The sequence below is a fragment of the Strigops habroptila genome, chromosome 1 (genome assembly GCF_004027225.2).
Source record: "Strigops habroptila isolate Jane chromosome 1, bStrHab1.2.pri, whole genome shotgun sequence".
Classification (NCBI taxonomy): domain Eukaryota; kingdom Metazoa; phylum Chordata; class Aves; order Psittaciformes; family Psittacidae; genus Strigops; species Strigops habroptila.
In genome coordinates, this window is record NC_044277.2 from 43109501 (window position 1) to 43131918 (window position 22418).

At 41.1% G+C, this 22418-nt stretch overlaps 2 protein-coding genes across 5 annotated transcripts in view; one reads left to right on the top strand and one right to left on the bottom strand.

Moving 5' to 3' along the window:
• The window catches only part of LOC115619745 (ethanolaminephosphotransferase 1-like), a 53263-nt gene extending 43774 nt beyond the window's left edge, over positions 1-9489 (top strand). The window contains exons 7-10 of the mRNA XM_030512531.1: positions 529-577; positions 2708-2888; positions 5479-5661; positions 6824-9489. Coding sequence (XP_030368391.1) covers positions 529-577; positions 2708-2888; positions 5479-5661; positions 6824-6889 — 479 coding nt within the window. The 3' untranslated portion in view covers positions 6890-9489. The remainder of the gene's footprint in view (positions 1-528; positions 578-2707; positions 2889-5478; positions 5662-6823) is intronic.
• Positions 9490-10439: 950 nt separating this feature from the next.
• Positions 10440-22418, bottom strand: part of MAPRE2 (microtubule associated protein RP/EB family member 2) — a 102107-nt gene continuing 90128 nt past the window's right edge. For all 4 annotated transcript variants that reach the window (XM_030512562.1, XM_030512544.1, XM_030512552.1 and 1 more), the window contains 2 exons: positions 19040-19198; positions 10440-13389 (listed from right to left, as the gene is read on the bottom strand). In XM_030512562.1, coding sequence (XP_030368422.1) covers positions 13318-13389; positions 19040-19198 — 231 coding nt within the window. In that variant the 3' untranslated portion in view covers positions 10440-13317. The remainder of the gene's footprint in view (positions 13390-19039; positions 19199-22418) is intronic.

Consider the following 22418-nt stretch of genomic DNA (forward strand, 5'->3'; position numbering starts at 1 on the left):
TGTATCACAGAAATGAATTCATTTCAGCTGCTGTATCAGCAAAGCAGATCATTAGTTGAACCTTAGTATATTGAACTATAAACCTGTTATTTCCCCAGTAATGTGGGCAGCTCTGTTTGAGGTTAATTGCCTTTATATATTCCATTGCAAGATCTTTGGTGGTTTTTCTTCCTATATAAACAGAGAGCAGTTTATGCAAAATGGGGCTATGATGTTTCTTGGGTCCAGCAGAGGAACCTGTATGACAAATAACTGATCCTACCTGCTAACTACATCAGAATTGAAAAAATGTCACTCATTACTCAAGAAAATCTGTACCAGCAACTATTTCTAGCAGCTAACTTTTGGAAGAGTGAGGAAGGTTTCGTTATTGCCTAAAGCCTCCAAACTCAGTTTGTATCCTGTAATGAGTACAGGAATACTGAGTCATTGTTAAAATAGCACACTAATTCTGTTACCATATGAGAAAGCTCTGAGGTCATCAGTGTAGCAGAACTGTCATTACATATCAATCTTCTTCTCTTCCAGGCTTCAGTTTATTTCTTTCATTTCCACAAACATTATACAACATTTACAGGTAAGTGAATTAACATTAAATGAGTTCTATCCCCTCCCATTTAATTCTGTATATTTGATGGTTTCCTCAGCTGAGAAATAAATGTAATGCTTGAAGTAGCCTAGCTTCTTTCAGCCGCATGCTGTCCTGATAATGTAGTAAAAGGGTTTTGGGGTCAATTTTCCGAATCTGACTGGTTTCTTTTCCATGTTTGTAACTCCTTTCACTTGCCATTCTCCAGGCAGTCTCACACTGATGAAAGCTCTGTAGTTACAAACAATCCATGTCATTTGCAGTCAAATGTGACTTTAACTTCTACCTGTGCTAAATGAAATCCTGTAGCTGATCATCCTGCACACCACGAAGTACTTTCTTGTCATCCAGATCCTTCTGTAAAACTCTCCTGTGTACGAAGTCTGCAGATAATTGCCATCAGATACAAGCTCGGCAGGTGGCAAGCTGTGATTACATCTCAGAGCTGGCTTGCTGCACCTAGGAGTTTTATACACGGCAAGTTTATACTCTGATGGCCTATTTTTCTAAATGCTGCCTGTGTTCCACTAGTATTTGCTAGCTTATTTCACTCATCTGTCACATTAGGTCTCTCAGGTCCTAAGTGTCCTGGAGGAGGGACTGTCACTGCCTGTCTTCAGGAATTAGTGGAAATCAATATTAAGATTTAAATTTTGGAGAGGCTATAAGACAATAACACATTGCTCCTACACAGCCCTTTTCATGTCACAGCACTCGGTGTAGTTAATAAAAGCATGAATAGCCCAAGTTTGGGGCAGGAAGAATGGAGAGCCAGGAGATGGGGGGCAGGAAAGGCTGAGGACAGGCAGAAAGGCTGAGCAGCAGCAGGAGGGGGCTGGTGACCAGTGGTGCAAGGGACTCTGGTTTGGGGAAGACTGGGCGAAGGAGGGAAGCACCTTGGGCATGGCAGTCCCTGGCAGTAGCAGCATTTAACCAGATGAACATTTAGTATTTGCTTTCTTTTCTTTCATGTCAGGACTTCTTAATGTTTTGCTTTTCAAGTCATCATTCGACATATTTTCTCTCAAGCCTTCCAGTGGGTTTATGATTCCTCTGAACAGAAGAGCACAGTAATTTTAAACATCTGGTCAGGTTTGCTTAAAGGATGCACACATAAGCCATTGGGGATGAGGGATTTAAGTTTTCCAATCATCTCCTCAGTTTCCTCGTCCTGCTGCCTCTTCTCAATTGTTATTTTATCAGAAGAATATTCTTTTTTGGAATGAGAAAGATTTTCATTGGCTTTTTGTCTAGATGTTTCTATAAATACAAATGTTCAGAGATTTTAAACAGGATATTTCCTAGTACACAGAATTGCTCTTCCGAGCTATTTGTATGAAGAAATGCTTTAATGGTAGTGACCTTTAATAAATTAAACCTCCTACTCCATTTATAACCTCTCAAGGAGTTTTGCCTGAGTGAAAAAGATGCAAGATACACAAAAGAGCCACTGATCTTTGAATTATCTATCTTCTTCCTAGCTGACAGAAAATAGTCATTTACTACCTTTAATAGTACTACTTTTAGAAGACAGCTTAAAATATCCAAAAAAAACCACAACGAATCATTAATTTTCCTGTTCTGTAATTAGCAAAAAAAGCCTCCCCTTTAGGCTACACTTTGGCAACGCTACAGGATTGTCTGGCAGCATCACCTGAAGATCTAAACAACAGCAACGTGTGCCAGCCATGTGCTTGGCTCTGTTGTCACAGAAAACATGGGGCATATTACTGAAGTAATTTTATGTCTCATGTCAGAAGTTTCGTCCTCTAAAAATATATTTATTTTGAATTCACAGCAAGCCCGCATGCTGTGCATTTGGGTGACAACTACAACAGAGTACTGCAGCTCACTTTGCGTAAGCTTAGTGGTCCATTGCCAGGCAATGATGAGTGGGTGAATCTGACCAGAAGCTATGTGAATAAACCAGTATAATTTTACTCTAGAAATAAATGTTACTGGAGTATCCTATAGTTTCTCTGAAAATACCTGGGTATGCAGCACTTTTGCACAGATAGTTGTGTTGCAAGATGAATTCTTGGGCTGAGTTTAGTTTACTGTACGGAAATAGAATAGACAAATTTTCTTACTCCATAAAATCATTGTATTTATTTACAGAGCACATTTAAAGAAAACACTGAAGAATGACTCATTGTATGAAGGACTCCTACCTCTTGTGTCACCTCTGTTGTTGTTCATGCTTCTTACAGTCTGGGTGGCTTTATCTCCAGTCAACATATTAGCAAGGCAACCAAGATTGTTTTTATGGATGGTTGGGGTTGCTTTCTCAAACGTTATTGTAAGTATGTTAGTGGTGGTGGTATTTAGAGACAGCTTTCTACTTTTATGTGAATAAACAGAAAGAAACAGAAACTGTAGCTAAAACTCAGCAAAATCACGCAGCTCTTCTACCTCTGAGCAGACTGCAGTTTATTAGACAGTAAGTGCAATGCATATTCTTTAGGGCTTGTTTTTTTCTTTTACCAAAACATCTACTGCAGCATTAGAGGCTCTCATGAATTAAAAATGTATGTGTGTTAGTTGAAATTTTCAACATTTTAGAAGCAAGCATTAAAAATGTATGGGTGTTAGTTGGGATTTATAGCATTTTAAAAATGAAAAACAAGCCTGTATTTCCTTTCACCTCCTCTGGTCCCTTATAAGTTTCCTCCAGTATCAGAGTAAGGCATAGCAATGCTTTTCTTCTCCATGATACTCTGACGCTGGGTTTCCATTATCTGTTCTGTAGACCACAAATTGCAGCCCAGGTTTCTCTACCTGCCAGTATCTGAATTTTTCCTGCCTTTGACAACATATTTAGTTGCCCAGCAGATCCCCTGGGCTAAACGCCTGGTCTCAGACCTGGTCTTACAGCCACACAATGTCAGGCAAGGCAATGGCCTCCTGGGAGTGGGTAGATAGATGGGCTATTATTTCCAACGTTTTTGGTTAAACTGAAAAAGGAATGCTGCTTATCTGTGAGAGGAGGATGTCTTTCCCCAGTCCCCACAGCTGGCAGCAGGACAGCTTATGGGTTAACCACCCCTCTTGCCAAGATGCTTAGACCTTCCTTTGAGACTTGCTCACAGGACAAGTCTCAGAAATATCCAGGTCTTGTGTGAGTCAGTGCTTCAGGACCAGAGGGAGTAAGGAATTGAGGGAGCAGAGTATAGTCTCATTTTGCAGTCCTGTGATACACCAAAGGTGAACTGCTGCAAATATTAATAAGCAATCAAATTGAGTGTTATACTTCACATGCTTTGTGGTTTTAAATGGTAATAATCGTTTAAAACAATGTGAATTCCAACCTCTGGACAGGTGCAATTATTCAGCCAGAAAAATTATAGCATATAGATAGCTTTAGCAATTTCTGATACCCCCTGGAATGATTCCCAAAGGACTCATAAACCCAGTGTTATTAAGAAAAAAATCATAATACTGATAATGCTTCGTATGAAAAACTATTTACATTAGGTACCAATGCTTACTTCTTGCATTATTGAAAGTTAATCATTTTTTCATGGTTTATCTTTGCATTCTTCAGCTTCCACAGCACAGACAGTAAAGCCAGTATTTTCTTCCCTATAGTCAGACTCCTACTGCTGCTGTCACAGGATTTCAGGCACTGCACAGGGAATGAATGAATTATTTTTCACTCTTCCACAGCTTTCAGAAAGCATAAAATCTATTTTTAACCACATTTAAATTTTAAGTGAAACTTCAATTGATAAAATATTTCAGATGTGTCTAAATACCTGTTTGGTTTTTTGGTAAAGGGCATTTTGTACATGAGACACGTTTCTTAAGGAGTCTAAACCAGGCAAAACACCCAGATGTGCTTAAATGGTTTTAAAAATGTGAACTTCAAGTTCATCTTATTATGTTTCAAGAATTCAGTAAAATTAAGCTAATTGCTTTCAGTTAAACCATGCACCATACATTCTTTTTTTTCTGCCTTTCTGAATGGGATCCCTTTCTCTGGGCCCCCAGCTATATCTCCAGGGAGTCTGCTGCCATGATTGAGCCAAGAAAATGGTGGTTTAGTACATGAAGGAGTGCTAGAAAAGCAAAACAGGATTTTAAAGTGGCATATATTACCTTTCCTCCCTTCTATACAATGAATCAGAATATATTTCTGTCACACCATCTGATTGAAATACCAATACACTCTCTCAGTGATTAAGTGGTGGCACATTTGATTTGGGATCACAACTTCATGAGCCTGTGTGAAAGCACGAGGTGGCAAACAAATTCTCTTTTTGTAAAGATGTGCTTCAGATTATAAAGTGAAGCGTGTCAAAAGACTCTCTCCAGAAAAGAAGTGTGTATGTTAAATTACTTGTAATGAAGTCCTTTAAGACTCTGGGGATACCTTAGAGCAGCCTTCCACTACCTAGAGGGCATACAAGAAAGCTAGAGAGGGACTTTTTACAAGACATGTAGTGACAGAACAAGGGAGAACAGCTTTAGATTGAAAGAGGGTAGATTTAGATTAGGCATTAGGAATAAATTCTTCACTGCAAGGCTGGTGGGACGCTGGAACAGGTTGCCCAGAGAAGCTGTGGCTGCCCCATCCCTGGCAGTGTTCAAGGCCAGGTTGGACGGGGCTTGGAGCAACCTGGTCTAGTGGAAGGTGTCCCTGCCCATGGCAGGAGGGATGGAACTAGATGAGCTTTAAGGTCCCTTCCAATCCAAACCAATCTATGATTCTCTGATGACTCACAGACAATGAGGCACAAAGGTGCATCTATAGTAGTTTTCTCACCAGAAACAGGCCCCATTTTGAACTTTAGCTTTGTTTTCCCCTCATCAAAAGCAACCTGTAGAGAAAACAGATATGCTTTTGCCTAGACCCAGCACTTCTCACCTGGCTCTTTTTGCTCTGACAGTGCAAGGTGATCATCTGCCAGATGAGCAGCACTCGGCCGGAGCTTTTCCACTGGTTCCTTTTCCCGCTGGCACTGGTGGTCTATGCAGCCATCTCCGGGCTGCTGGGCTGGATGGAAGAAGCCGTGCTCGCTGTATTCACTGCGCTGGTCACGGCTGCCCATGTGCACTATGGGGTGTGCGTGGTGAGTGGCCATGGGAGAACTGCACTGGGGAAGGGAGGAAGATGGGATCCGGGAATAGTTTCTGCGCTGTCTAGCTGGGGCAGCGATGCAGGAGTCTGGATGTTCAGTTATCGTTGGGTTGTTTTTAGCATGTATTGTTTTGTTTAGTCTAAAGTTTCAAAAAAGTCACTTTACTGCAGGTGGTACCTTCTCACATGTGCAGAAACTTCAGTGACTTAAATTATTCCAATGTGGCTGACTGGTTTTGACTTAAACCAGTTTTGTTTTGGTAAACTTAAACACTTAAACCCATCACAGTCAGAATATTTATGGGCTGTTTTTTATGCAGCACTTGACTCAAGTGGTGTGAATGATCCCACCTCTTTATTCCTTTCTTCTTCCTGAGGTTATTTGACTGAAAAAATAGGAAGGTAAAATGCAAAGTGACACAAAGAGAATTCATAAAATAAGGTTAAATTTGCTTTGACTCTGCAAGCAAAATAGTTGTCCCAATTTCTAATCTTTTATTGGCCCTCTGTTAGCATCTCTCAGGCTGGAGTCATGAATGTTTTTTAGTTCATTCAGTCTTAGCAGCGCATTTTTGTGTCTGCTAGATATCAGTTTTGTCATTTGTTGTCATCTGAATTGCTGCTTAAGCTCCTTTTTTCTCAGTTAATGCCCTCTCTTTTTAAAGAGTATTGTCAAATTATCCTTAGGAAAGTGTCTTAATAGGGGGCTTGCTTTTAGATGAAACACGTTGCATGGCAAAGATCTCATTTCACAGGGAGTTGGTCAGCATTTTCTTATTTAAGGTACACTTCTGGGATGTAAGGATTTTTCTTTGAAAGAAGCCTTTTGTCAGCAGACATTAGCATCATAGTAGATTTTACCTCAGCATCAATATGGGCCAGTCAGTGGAGGTCAGAATGGAAATACCTGGTGTGGCTCAGCTCCAGCACAGTTTATGTCATTTGTGAATCTGGTCCATAGCAATTTAACTTTCCATCAGTGTGCTGCAAGAGAAATGTAAAGACCACAGGTCTTTGTTGGTACCTATGTACTTCAAGGTCCCCAAGTATGCAAGGAATGTGGTTGGGTTCTCCTCTCTCTGACCAGGAGAAGAGAGAGGGTGAACTGTGAAGCATATCAAAACTGGTTGCTAATCTCTGTGATTCCTCTGTAGGGGAGACAGCTGAGTGAGCACTTGAACATTTACATCTTTTCCCTGAAGAAACGTGTCCAGGAGTGAACACCTGCACTATGATCAGACTGTAATACTTGACATGGAGATTTGCAACTCTTCTGATGCGATACATAGTTGGAATTAATCTGATTAAAATAACCAAAGAATAGATACGTCCAGATATCCGAACCACTGCGACAATGAGCTATGCAGCAAGATGTTTCATCTCAGAGGAAGATTCCTGTCCAGCAGAGAGGTGTTTACCAAATTGTTCTGCTGCTAATATTTGTTCTCTTCAGTAACGTTGTGTTACTATCCTCTCTGAAGCTTTTGTCTTCCTCCTCCTTGCCACTGTGTCCAAAGTCCTGGATAAATCCATGCCAGGTTCCATGAGACCCTTGATGGTTTATAAGCAGCACTGTTTTTTCCCAGCCTAGTCACCAGTGGGACCCTGGCAATGCAAACCCTCCCTGGATCTCCTTCCCACTCAGACATCTGTGCCTGCTTCATTTTCCGTGTTTGTTTTCTCACAACTCATTTCTTCCATGCAACCTCCTCAAGGGCTTACGCACATTCAGGCTTTCCCTCACCTCACATGAATGTGTGAAGAAAAGAGAATGAGATCAGAAAGCTATGGGTACAGTACAGTGTTTTTAAAACGTATGGGGCTTTTTTTTCCTGGCATTAAGATGAATCTCAGCTGACCTGTATCAGTCAGAAGTGCAGGCTCCTTACAGCAGCACCTGGCCTTTATACTTATTTTCTAGGCAGTAACAAGCACATTGTTGGTATTTCAGTAGCTACAAGCAATATACCCTACAAAGGTAACCAGCTGAGAATAAATTTGGCCAACAAACCTTTGAAGATTCTCATGTTTCACTGCAAAACTAATTAGTCAAACATCATCTATGAGTGCAAAATACAAAGCAAATCATTATTTGCCTGTGTGTTTGAAACAAATTCTTGTGGTTTTAGATAATGAGGGGAGGAAAAAAAAAGGCAAGAAAAGCTGTTTTTAAACATTACATGTTCACATGCAGATGTAAACCGCTCATTTCATCTATAATATATGTAGGTTTTCTGCGTGCCTAGGAGGAAGGAGTAAGAATTTAAGTTTCATCTCTTTTCATATGCTACCCTAGCCAGAGGGACTTTGTGGCCTTGAAGCACTAATGAAACAATCTGCCCACTTTCCCCAAGGTAAGCATTAGATTACGTTTCTTACACAGAGGGATGTGATTGATGGACTGGCATGTTTATTAACTAATTAACTATCTCGCTTGCCAGAAGCTGGGCAGAAGCATAGTTGTTGAGCTGCTGAGCCTTAAGTTCACCTTCTTCAGTTCTTAGACCATTTCTCTGGTTTATCACTAGCCGTATTATTTTTTCCCCCATTAATATGCCCTTAATCAGTAGCTTTTATTAATATTTTCAGCTGAGCACTGACTTGTCATATCTTTGTGAACAGCTTCAGTTTAAGTTCGTACTGCCTGTTAGAGCAGTTGATCTACCACAACATCAGTTGGGCTGATTTCCCCTGGCAGCACTTACCGCAGGTACCAGGGGACAAGCCCGCACATCAGCTTCCCCTCTTCACAAAGCAGAAAATTCAAACCAACTTGCAAAGTTTCTTATGGTTTGAAAATATGCACTTTCCACCTGCAAAACGAGCATGCTGAAGGTCCCATCACCTAAACGAACATCCTACTACAATCACAGTTCAAGCAGCTGGAGGTTTGAGTTAAGCGAGGACACAGGTCATCCTGTTAAAGCTAATTTGGAGCGATTGCAGAGAGCCCTACAGGGAAGGGAGGCTCCTGCATGCTCCAGCATCACTGTGGTCCAGCTCCAGGGCTGGAACAAAGAAAGGGGTCTTCCAGCCTTCCTCCTCACTGGTAGGGTGACCATGCATGATGCCCAGGCAGCATGGGGTTTCCCCAGTGGTACTCCCTATCTGCCCGAGGACTCTTTCTCAGAGAAGGACTGACAGCTGTTTATTTAATGAGGGCTGCTAAAAAAGGCAGTTCCGTGTTTGAAGGGGACCAAGTTTGATAGAGACATAGACCCAGCAATCTGTTTGATGAAGTGAAATACTATGTCCGATACCACCTACAATGCCACAAATGTCTCACCTATTTCAGCAGTTTATATTTAACCCACTCATCAAAAGTATCATCTGGAGGAAGCCCTGACTAGAAAATAATTAGAATACAATAAAGAAAAATACCTCTGGATTGAATGTAGTTGTACTGGAGGCACTCTGTGGACAGGGTTCCCTTTTCCCTCTGTCTTATGAAACAGTTGGAAATAAGGATCCCAGAAGCTGCACAATCTGATGCACTCTAATGGAGTATTTTGAATATATTTCATTAAATGAAATTATGAAACTTGAACTGCCACAACCTGCCTGCACTTGCACCTTTCTAAAGAGAAATACGGTATCACTTTCAAAGGAAATTAAGCTCCAGTCAGCTTTCTCACATTCTATATGAAGATGTGGCAAATAACTTTCTTTTTCCTTTCTCAAACAACTTGTCACTACAATCTCTATAAAGACAAGTATGAAAAGAGACCGTGTATTGCACAGTGTATATATTGAATTGTTAGCCATCTGAGATGGAAACTGGTTCAATTGAATGGGAATAAAAATGCTTTGTTCCTAGGGCAGCATGGTCACAGATTTGTTCTGCAAAGTCAGATACTGGTATGTACATGACCTAACAGTCACAACATTCTGGCAGAAAGTTTTCAACTATTTGAGCTGGAAAGTAAATAACTTTTTTATGCTGAGGATTTGCACTAGCCCGGAGACATGCTTCCCCCCTAGTCTTATGAGAAGCAACCAAACTAGCGCTGCTTTCCCAGGTTTTAGTGCCTGGGTTGGAAATGGGCTTCATCCTCCCCATCTCTATTAGAAACCTTCCCTAAGTGGGGCTAGGCAGTGGTTAAGCCCCAGGAATACCTGAAGGCATCAGAGAGGCCTAAGCTGATCTTCTAGTGGTGGCACACAACCAGGTAGCTTCAGTTCACGGCAGAAAGAAGTCCTGACCTAAGGCTCAAAGCCCTGGAGATTTAGCAGCAACTACTTGCAGCAATATTGCTTATGCTGCAAAGAGCTGAAAGAATTTCAATTATTTCCCCCTTTTCTTCCAAACCCCCAATTTCTTAATGTACAATGAAAGTGACTTATGTACTGCACTGAAGATTCACCCCTGACTGCTTGGCCATTGCAAGAAAAGTCCACTGGGAGCTTCAGTGCCCTTGTTATAGTTCTCTACACTTCCTGGCTGCTGCAAGTTTTGCTTTTGCTGTATCAACACTGAGACAGAACAAGAGATTTAGTACTCTGAAATTGGAAAGCATTTACCATAAAGAATGTTCTGTTTACATGCACATACATACATTCTCATTTTTGATTTGTAGAAGGGGATACAGTTGCTGAGCTCTTGGGGAAGCAGATATTACCTACACATACTGAAGAAGTGAACCTTTTTCTAAAGCAGCTGCCTTTTTCTTCCTGCTCCCATATACAGTCACTAGTGAAGAAAAAAATACGAATTTAAACCAGAAAAGTATTATTTTAGAATGTTGTGAATAGTCTCTAGAGCTAGACAGATTTTAACATATATTTTTTTATTAAATATGTAAAAAGATAAACGCAAGTTATTCACATATTCAGACAAAAATCTACTCTACCATGCGACAATCTGTGGATAATGTAAAACGACTGATACATCCAAATAAGACTTTTTTGTATCTATTATGCCATTACTTATCTATTTATAATTAATACATATGTTTACATTCCTTTCAGTTTACATTTAATATATAACCAAAGCTTTATGGTGTGCTATTTAGTAAATGTAATTACAAATGCATATTAAAACCATAACAGAAGAATGGGTTACTCACAGGGGGTGGGGGGAGAAGGACAACTCTTTCCCCTTTCAGAGCATTGCTCTCCCCTCAACACAGCCAATTTTCTAGTGCCCACATGGTATTTTACTGCCCCGGCTCCCTACATCAGTCACTCCCCCCCTTGATACAAGCAGTGAGAGGGCGATGGTCTTCAGACCAGAAATAGGATATAAGGAATTTTCAGCAGATGAAGTTCAGCTTTTTAGAATTATTATGTGCTCCAAAGAGAGAAAAGGAGAGGTGCACATGAGCCTGGCTATGAGCCCTCCAGGGAGCTCAGCAACCCTAACCATTTGCACCTTTAGAAATACATTTTCTCTTGAAGTGCTCTCCATGCATCTGCTCAAGTATCAGCAGAAGGATGAACTGCAGTAAGCGGAGATTGGTGCTGATGGAATTAAGTTTATAGACTGATCTCAAACTCCTTGCCCCATCAGAAATCCCATACAGGTTATAGGAGTCTGGAAAAAAAATTAGTAACTGCTCTTCAACAGTATTATGAAGAACTACTGTTTATTACAATGACAATTGTAATAAGTACATATGTTCTAAATAAACACAAATACAACAAAAATGACAATTCCCCCATTTGTGGTGATTCTTGGAAATACTTATTTTGGAATATACACATTTTTTATAAACCAGACCTTATTTGTAACCAATCAAGAAAGGAAAGGAAAGCGCTGGCCTGCAGGTTGCAGTACTTCCACTTCATCACTGGATAGGATGTGAGGCCAGTGCTGGAGACAGGGCTGGGAAACCTTCAGCCTGCAGGGTCCAGAAACTTCTGCTGAGCGGGGGGAGGATCAAGGATCTGGAAATACCTGTTCTAGTGCTTAACAGTATTTTATACATTGTCTGTGGTGCAACACACAACAGCAGGGTTCTCACATCTAGCCAAGAGCCACTTAGCTGCAGAAGATCGATTAGGAACAGAAAACTGCATGTGCATGTGTCTGTGTGCACCAGGGGGTTGATTAACTGAAAACCTCTCCATGGAAGCGTAAAGCTGGGAACTTACGCTTTAGAAGCCTGTGAAGGTCTAACATGATTTAGCTGTTCATTAGGCTTTGGAGTTTTCCAGTGACTGCTGATTGGGATGGGACTTGCACGTGCCTGCTAAATCAGCGTAACAATCCAGAACTAGGAAAATCAAATGAGAGACCGAGAATACCAAGCATTAAATATTCAGAGAGACTAGAATGCACAGTTTTACGAGAAAAATACAGAATGCTTTGCATACTTCAAGATACCTCTGTTTATAAAATACCATCATTTAGAACAGGGCAATGGGGCAGCGCTGGAAGGGAACTCTCTCACTGCAGACATCTCCAGGGCAGACATGGTTCTGCACTGCACTGGCCTCACTGGAGGAAGCTCAGCCAAGCATAGAACCGGCTCTGTGGCCCTTGATGAGCTGGTCCCCCTGTGATGTATGTTCTGTCTCCAGAAGGATCCCTTGACTGCCCCTCTGTGCTTCGTAAGCAGCCTCAACACCCGTAAAGTGTCTGCTACTCACTCACAGGGAGTTCAGGGCCAGGGCTGTTGCTGGTCTTTCCCCATGCTTTACACCAGTGAGGAAATCTCTGTCTTCCAACTCATGTGGCCAGGGCAGCAGAAGGGGAAGGATGGCGAAAAGAAATGGCTGGCCTACTTTGTCCTCTTCTGAGGGGTGGGAAGCCAAGTATGACAGCAGAGATCATGTCCTGCAGCTACACTTGTGTCAAGGAGATTTCTCTCCTCCAACAGCATTGAACTGTGCGGAGGCAGAGCTGCAGCTGGAGGCTGGGGCTGGATTCCTCGGGAAGGAAGAAAAGCTGGGAAATGTCTATTGACTAGTCAGGAAACTGGGAGGGTTTTCAAAAAACTTAAGTGGATGTCTGTTCCTCCAAAAATAAGCCAAAAAACATATCATGCAGCTTTCTAACAAGCTTTCTAACACAGGGGTTTAAATCTCTGCTAGTGAAACAGATGCTTTGCCTTGCATTTCGTGAAGGCAGCAAAGGAATAAACGTGAGCAACACAAGCATTCTCCTCCACAACACATCTCATTGTTATGGCTTGATTATGACTTCCTCTGTATCCCTTTATTCCAATTGTTTGACCGAATTTATGCCCCAAGGCAGATGCACTAGAAAACGCGAAAGCACCACAAAGTGAGAGACACAGCTAGTGGTACGGTACTTCTTGCCACACAAAATGCCAATATAAATATGTTAGAACAAGTTACAAGTGTATCATACTTAAGACAAAAAAAAAAAGAAAAAAAATAAATATATATATTTTTTTAAAGAGCAGAACAAATCTCAAGCAGCCAAGTGGTGAAGTTGAAGTGATGTACAGTAGGTGATGTAGCCCTACAACCTCTTGGGAAGATACACTGAAAGAAGACGTCTGCAAATGCATCTTGGCAAAGTATGGGTACAGAATGCAGTGGTTGGCTGGCACTCACTATGGTACATAAATGTTAATGGCAGACTGGGAGTGAACTGATTTCAAGTTTGAGGCCGCACATGTTCCATTCTCCAGAAGAAAGTTCTCACACAAAACGAAAATTGTCAGAGCCGCTGGGTGAGTCAGTACTCCTCCTGCTGCTGGGGCTGTTCATGGACTTGCTCGTCACCTTCATGCTCTTCTGTGTGGCTCTCCTGCGGGGAGAAAAAGGCCCCAAAACATTCTTCAACAGAAAGCATTCCTCATGTAATCTTGCCCCGCAGTGCTCGCCATAGCCTGAAGCTTAACTTCTAATTTTCATGCAGCTAAGTACAAAATGAGCTGTTACCTGAGAAAAGCAGCATCTTGTAATGTTACCATAACATGTATTTACTTTGCTTTTAATCAATGCATATGCAGTACTGATACTTCCCCAGAAAAAGTGTCAGTTTTCAACATCACTGAGGATTAACCGTTCTGCTAAGTGAACGTTTTGCATACCTAGACAGTGAGATGCTGTATCATAGCATCCTAGTGTCCTCCCATTTGCAGTTCGTCCAAGGATTTCTGAACCTGTCTGCTGTAGTTCTCACACAATCTTTGATCTAGGTTTGTATCACTAAATGGACAAGACACTTTTGCTATCGCCTGCTTTAAAAATTAAACTCAGCCTCCTTTTTGAGGTCAGACATACTATTTCCCCAAAATAACATACCCATGCTAAGACTGGAGTTCAAAGGTTATCAAAACAGTGATTTTTAGCTGTATCCAGAAAATATAACCAAAGAGTTGCAAAAACATTTTCGAGGAGGGGGGAGGAGGGGAACGAGTCAGTATTCAGTGATTTATAGAGCTACTGTTGAAAGCACTAATCACTAGTAAACATGTCCCTTTTGCAAATGCTATTATACACAGTATTTTCCAGAGCTATGTCTCTGAATATACAGTCCTTTTAGGAAAAGAATGCTTGGCTGAAGGGAAGACTGCATCCTCACTGATACCCATTTCAAATGACTTCTAGATTAGAGACAACAGACCTGGTATCTTGAGTTGACCTTGGATGTTATCAGAGCTCAAGATGTCTGGCTGACTCTTGGAGCATTACTTCTGGATTCCCATCCAGCACAGCTGCATTTAGAGCTTTCATCTCTCAAGTGGCTTCCATCTTTCCAGAGCACAGCTCACTGAAAAGATCTCCCACGTGTACTCTCTGCTCTGTGTTCGTAGGCAGCTCTGACGGAAAACACATTTCCAAGACATTGAGCTGCCATTCAAACTGCAGCATCCCTGATGAGTTACCTCTGCAGAACTCGCCTGGCTCCCAGCAGTTTTTGTTTGGAGCAAGCCGCTTGAACAACAAACTTTAAAAATTCATACTGCTAAGTTTTCAAATTTGAGGCAAAAATTAAAGGAAAAGGGAGGCCATAATCTGAGTTTTCTCAGAATAGTTCAGAGCAGCTTCTGCAGTAAGAAAATTCCCTTCTGGCATAAAATATTCCTATTTCTAAAGGGCAAGAACAGGAGAATAAGGTTCCTAACATTTGCTGATACAATGGAAATACTCCACTGCTCACCACACAAAACCAGCTAAATTTCAATTGAAAGCAAGGTTTCTGCCACTCGGGTGCTATTTTCAGGTAGAAGCCGTGCATGTCAATCACGACAACTGCATTTTAGCACCTTACAGCCTCCTGGGGGGAACGATGTCCTTAGTACACACAATAGGTACATCACATCAAAACTGCTTTTTGCATAGTATCTAAAAATCACAGCTTCTGTGATGGGCTGCAAGGGCACAAGACTTGCAGAGAACAGGAGCTTCACTGAGAGAAGTTGACATCTGTGAGATGTCACCCCAGCCTTATGGGGTGAGAAAAATGAAGCTTGTTTATATATATCTCCATCTATCCTGACCCTCCTTATGTGTTGAGGTGACCTGCTCTGAAATGCAACTGTTCCATAGGCTTGGTGTGTGCAGAGTCTGAGATAAACCTATTAGAAAGCCCACTTATCCAGACTTTATAGGTCGTGTACATGCTATCTCTTCAGGCATATAATAGGAAAAGCCTACTATGGGAGTGGCTTGGGAACCTACTCTGCAGCTCTGAAGAGTGGTGGCTCCTCTCTTGCCAGGCTTACCTTTGATGGAAATGGTAAATCTTATGAGACTACCTCAGAAGTTGTTCTGAGACTTGGACACGTGCTTCTCAGTATGTACAGCTTGTATAAATACATGAAATGGGAAAGACAAGAGTCACTTGCCCAATTACCTTGGGACTATGGAATCTCCCTGAATAGCATCCCCTAATAAGGAAATTAGTGGAAGATCTATTTAGAACATTTATTTCTGGCTTGGATCACACTACCATGGTCATCTCTGTCTCCCACAATGAGATGTGCTCTCTTTTGACCATTCAATCCATCTGCCTCAAGGTATTCAGGTGTGCCTCTAATTGGAAGAGGTAGACTTTACAAAAACCAGCTGCTGGGGGTGTGGGTGCCTTTTCCAAAAGCAGCAGCAGATGTAGTAGCTGCTAGAGCAGAAAGATACAAAACCAGCTGCATTTTGAGCAATTGCTTTGAAAACTTGAGCTGAGCAACTGACGGGTGGATTGCTGACATTTGATCTAACTTCTGCCTGAACTCGACCAGGATAGCCTATATAGGAAATCAAAAGCTTTCCATTCATTTTTGCTTTATGCAAGACCTACATGGCCCTGGGTTTCATAACTAGACATGTAGCCTCTTCTGGTTCATCAGTTTCAAGCTCTCCTATCTACTATCTGAGGTCTCAGTGCTGTCTATAGCAGTCATAGCACGAGTGGTAGGGGCCACGTCTCCCCACCACCCAAATGTATCCTTTTTTTAACGCTGTTCTCTGTCAACTTTGATGTTTTTGATGAGGTAGGACTACAAATGAACAATTTGTAATTAAAAAATACAATGTATTGCAGACTGATCAGCCAAATGTTAAATGACACTAGCAAATACAACATCCCTCTTATATAACCAGAGACATAATGATGTTTAAAACAGAACCATAACAGGGAAAAGGGAGCCTCTAAAGACAAGGAGCCCAAATGGATGGATATTTGTGCTGTATGACCCAAAACCTCATCAAAATCAGGACACCGTCCCCCCCCAAAAAATTAAATCAGTCTTAAAATGTTAGCATATACTGAATTAAACAAAAGAGAAGCTTATGAAGTGACACAGTTGAAACTACACTATGACTTGGAATTCTAGAAAACTAGTTAGCCCACCCCACAACATGAACCTGATAAAAATCTCTTCAATGCAGTACTATAATACTCAAACCTCTGGAGAATGCTTTTTATAGGAACTAAACTCTGTACTTGCATTCTGAACCAGTCTACACAAAATTCACCTGACAATGCTCGTGGGGTACCTATGAGCTACTGGGAGGTGTGACCACTGAAAGTGCTGCCCAGATTTTTTTTCTTATTCTTTTTCTTTTAGGATTTAATTAAGCTTAACAGAAAACTAAGCATAAATTGTCCCTTCTGAATAACAAGTTGGTATGAAAGATAGGACGTGATCTCTGTGCCATGTCAAATACAGTAGATGCTAGGAAGGAAGAATTCAAGATTGCCATCAAGCAGTCATTTGAAGTACGAACTGAAAACAAATCTAAGTTAGTCACGATATTCAAGCACAAGGCCTTGGTCAGGGATCACTTGTGCAGTATGTGAGAGCTGCTTTCCGGTGCATCTCCTTCCTGAAGAAAAGCCTCATGGCCACAGTATCATTTATAAATGTCACAAATCCTGAGAATTAATGTAATCTTTTTTCCACTTTGCCTCCATTTACTTGAGACACTCTAAAACAGAGATAAAAATAAAAATCTAAGCTGGATTTACAATGAACTCATTAGCAAGAAACTGGGAATGCTGAAGTTGTCTGTGGTTTGGGAATTGGGGCTATTTCCAGCCTGGGGACCGGGAAAGCCAAACTGCTGTTACTGATAGATTAACCTGCAAAATGCTGCAAGATATAGAATTTAACTTGGGAAAAATTCATTACGAAAGCAGGAAAAACAGAACTGAAGGGCTAAGCAGGGGCAATGAGATAGCAAAGTCCAAAACCAAAAGGTAGGCAGGAGCTGCATCAGCAAGGGAACCAGTGTCTTTGATTTAGGGCTAATGCATTGGGGTCTTTCCTCAGCAAATTATGGTCTATGCGCTAAGCTGAGGAGGGAATGCACCCCGGAAGATAAGGAGATCAAGTCTCCCACTAAAAGGTACCAAAAAAATTGTGTGGGGAATGGCCTCTCTATTATTCTCTGGGGGAGCAGTGTTCTCCTGATGGAGTAATGTACCCGGCTCCAACTGCAAACATGTTTTAGATAAAGGCACAGTTGTCATATGTAGTTCATGTGCAGGCACAGATGATGCTTTCAACAGAGAAAGGCTTGGAGGGAGGAAGCAGATAAAACACTAGGATGTGGACTGAAGTGAACATTTTGTAATGTGTTCTGCCAGTAAGGAAAACTGCAGGAAGAAAAGCAACAAATGCATTCCTTGGCACGGAATCACTTGCTATTTAAGCCAGACAGACAGATGTGGTAGGGGTATGGGGAGAAGAGGGATTTTTCTGGCTTTGCTTTATAAATAAATCACTGTTCTTGAATCCAGAAGACATTTTCTCTGACCGCTATATGTATGTAACTCTTTTAGCCTGTTATCACGTGCTTGGCAAATTTGTCTTCTTGTTTATTCCTGTGAAAATAATGGTTTCCTCCTCCTTTTCCTCTCTAACACTCACCCCGCACTGTTGAACAAATCCTCTCTCCCCTGTCACTTCCCATCTGAGCAGTGGCCCCTGTCAGCAGCAAGCTCATGTCCCTCTTGCACCTCGCTTTCATTTATGCTCCACTAGTCTTTTTTAGAAAAGCATGTGAGTTAGTAGTTCCTGCAGCGCTACTTTTGATATAAGATTTGAAGGCTGCTGACTACTGCTGCAACAGCATTCTGGGAACAGATGTAAGACAGCCTATGGTACCACAGTGCTGCCGAGAGATTAAGTTGATGCTCATACACTCTGGAACCCATCATCCACTGGAGATTGAAGGGTCAACTGTCAGCACAATGCATACAGGGATTTAGTTCACATGAATGGGAGTAGTTCAGCTAAATCTCCACTGAATCATTATCCCTGCATGTATCTGAAGAATTTAACCAGGACCCTTTGCAGCTTCTTGTTCAGTGTCTACAGCACTAAGTCTAAGATGCAATGAGATTCTTGCTTAATCTTGCAGACAATACATTTCTGAAGTTTTGGTGATAGAGGATTATTGGGTTTGCACAAGGAAGAATTTTGCTTATAGCAACAGGATAGAAGAAATGCTAAAGAGCATTATCTCTGCAGATATAATTATGGTTTTGGCAGCCTGCATCGTACATATTACAACACCGCCACATGGGCTACAGAAGGTTCACAGCTGTAGACACTGAACAGCACCTCTGTCAGAATTTCTGTGATTTTCAACACATTGAAGAACATGAGTAAAAGACGTTATGCAGAAAGGCAGAAGACACACAAAATTAAGGCTCAGAACCATATGAAACCAATTTAAAGTTTTGACACACACCCTCCTCTTTCAGATCAACTTCAGCAAACCTAGAATACAAAACCTACACTGAAAGCAGCAAAAACCAACCAGCCTCCTGAATCCCTTCCCCAGGTAAAGTCAGTTGCTTGTAAATGCAAACTTCCTTTTCAGGGAAGGAGGCATGGAAATCGTAGCTGCTACAGTTCTGCTGACCAAAATATAGGACATGACTCAATACCGTGACAATAAATTATGAAATTTGTCTAAATAAAAAGCATTAAGCTTGAACTTACATGTTCTTCTGAAGCATAAAGGACTTCCATTAGCCGATTCACAAGGTCATTATTCTCTCCCCCGTGTTCTTGGCAGAGAAGTTCAATCTCCCTTAATTTGCCAAAGTAGAAATCCCTTTCCTTCTCTACGCCTTCAAGTGCAAGTTTTAATGAATGTACCTGCATATAAACCAAGACATGATGCATCAGTTGAGGTGCACTAAAGACAAAATAACTCAGTCTACAATTATGCATGCTAAACAATCTTAAATATATATTCAATTTTACAGCTTAAAATGAAGTCCATTTTTTTCCTGAAGTGCTAGATTGAACCTTACACAATAGACAATAGTAAATCAGGCTCCCCCATTACACTTCTTAGGTGCGTCTTAACCTTGATCCTTAAAGGTAAATTTTCTTGGTGCCTTTTTTCACTGAAACCTCAAAGCAGCAGTTCAGGAATCAGGGCTACTAACTATTCTATGATTCTAAGTCCTGTCTCCTAACAAGGCTGCCAGAAGTGTCATGTGATGGTAATTAATTAAGCTTCCAGCTCAGTACTTGCATTATTTTGCTGGATTAATGTGTAGTTGTTGGGAAACCTACAGTATTCTCCTTGCCTAATAGATCTAGCAGAGAAGCTTACTAAGTGAAACAGTTTAGTCAGGAACCTAAAAGGTCCTCTAGTTGTGAATGTGAATAGTGCTGTGTTGTTTTTTCAGCTCTCCTTTTCTGTCCCCCCCACTTACCATACTGTTACAGACCCATGTTTTGGCACTCTGATGCCGTGACCGGCTGCACCATGGACATTCTGATCCGATTCTCTCAAATGCCAAGTACCTTTCTCTTTGCAACCTTGTTCATAAGTCTTCAAGCTATACTGTCAGTCTCAATTTCACCACTAGGACTGCCACAAATTTATGGGCAACATAGCAGTTAATGATTAGGCCTTGCATATTTCATGACAGATGTTGTAATATATTTTTATACATATATATACACACACATATTTCAAGAACAATTTTGTGGGATCATAATAGATAAGCTACTGTCCATCAGGGCACGCACAATCAGGATAACGTAAGAGGCTTGCAAATTCAGAAGACAGCAATGTAACAACCAAATGAAATAATCACAGATGAAGCTGTCTACAGTAAACAAACTGACCCCAATCACATCCAAATTACAGCCAAATTAACATCCACGTTTTAAGGCCTGCAATTATATAAATGATCTTCTAAATAAAACATGCTAAATAAATCAAATCTCATCAGACTACATTTCAGCGAACTGATACCATTTAATAGAATGTTCTGTGTTGCCAGTTTTACTGCAAGCTAATTTATTTCCTTCACTAGTAAAAATACCAGCAGGGTTCAAACAATGCTTTGACAGCCTACTAAATCCTATCAGTTCATTTCTCCATAACTGCTGAGCTGGCGATGCCTTTTTCTGACCTTTGATTGCACTCTCAGAGGTGTCAGACAGCAGACAGCATCTCAGAGCATCTCATTCATGTACTAACCCATATCTGACTAGCTGCCTGAGTGTGACACCCAAGTCTTCCCTTAATAGTTTGAATCTAGGATTGATGCAATGACCAGTCACCTTAAAATTAATTGTTTCTTCACGAAAGCAGGAATAGCAAAATGGAACAAGAGTTCACAATATTTTGGCCTATAGATGAAAACCTCACATTTAAGACATGTCTTCTGGATCTGCAGCAACATATGCCTTGAGAGCGACGCCTGCATCCAAACAGAACAAGAATGTAACTGCTTCCAGATCTCTTGCTCTGTGCTTGCTAGAGCTTGGGAAAACAATGAACTTCAGCTGAAACATTGGCAGTTAATTGCTCAGACCATCTCCACTACTGACTGACTTGCTATGAAGGCATTCTCCTGTTTCCATTCTATCACATTCGCCCCGTTTTAAGAAACAGAATCATTAAACTATACATATAGGCACATAGTTTATTAGCTAAGTATACAGTAAATGTTGTTATAACCAAAGCAGATATGCTTTTTTTCAGTTACATATCAACTACCTGTTTATGATGGATTAATTTGTCTTTCTTCAGATACTTAGCACATCCACATCCTACTTTTTCCTTCTATGAACATGCCAGAAAGCTGATCCTGTATAAGCAACAGTGCACGTTAACTCCCACGCTCTGTTTCTGGACCAGAAGTACCCCTCTGCAATCCAGTTAACTGGTGAAAAGGCAGCAGCTCTTATTAACTGGTCTTTTCTCTGATCGCTCTTGTTGGTAGTATGAATACCCACAGGGCTGCAGAGCCAGCTTGAAGATTAAGCACATACTGTAGACATGCCGCCAGGTTGGAGCTGTTTTCAGAAACTATTTGCATACTGTCATACAGTTAATGGTTCTTAGGACCATGCTCCATACTTAGAGGTCCCTTCTCCATATATAAAGGTCCCCTCTCCATACGTAAAGATCCCTGGTCTGTGTCATCTCCTGAGCTGCACTCAGAAAAACTCTTTGGGAAAGTGTTAGTTGTCACAGACCAAAATCTCAGCAGGGACCACTTTAGAATTTTAATGCTAGGGGTAATCAAGCTCCAGTGCACAGTGACATTCCCTGGAAGTGTTCAATTTACTAGCACAGACCAAGGCAATAGCTAAGACCATTTCAAGAGAAATTTTAAGGTTTTGGGGAGTCATTAAACTAGCAAATGTTATAGACAGCTTACAAGTATTGCAAATAGCTTATTAAGCTACCCTACGATAAAATACAATGTATGGACATCCCCACTACTTAAATTTTTCCATTACAAATTGCAAGGGAGTTCAGATGTTTCACTCTCCCTTAGCTGCCATTCATGAAAGAGCTGAAAAAAAGAGCATTACAGTCATACAGGAATTTGATGCCCACAGACACCATTCAGCATTTCTTAGTCATAATCAATACAGCAGCTGGGTAAAAATCAAGACAACAACTGGGTAGAAAGTGGCTGCTGCCCTCATCTCCCTGGTTACTGGAGAGTGGTTAAAAATGGGCAATTTGGGTCTTCCAGCATGTTCAGACTGGGGCTCAGAAAAACCTGGCTCAGAGCTGCTTGCAGCATAGTTTTTTTGGCTCCTGTTATATGCTCAGGGTGCATAAGTAACCATTAGTGGGAAATGAGATACCAAATGCTGCCAGCATTAAAAAGCCTTCCAGACCATTCTAGCTAGAAGAGGTCTCTTAAAAACTAGCTATTAAAACACCAGCTTTCCAAATCCACAAAATTTCTTCTGCTCTTTGGTGATGGGGGAAATCATCAGTTTTCCCTCCGGGTTATTTGTATATAGAGCTTAAGGTTTTCACACGTGGAACGTGTTAGGAATACATTAGCAGTGGATGTGCTAGTGGCTGCCTGTTTTAATAAAGATCAGA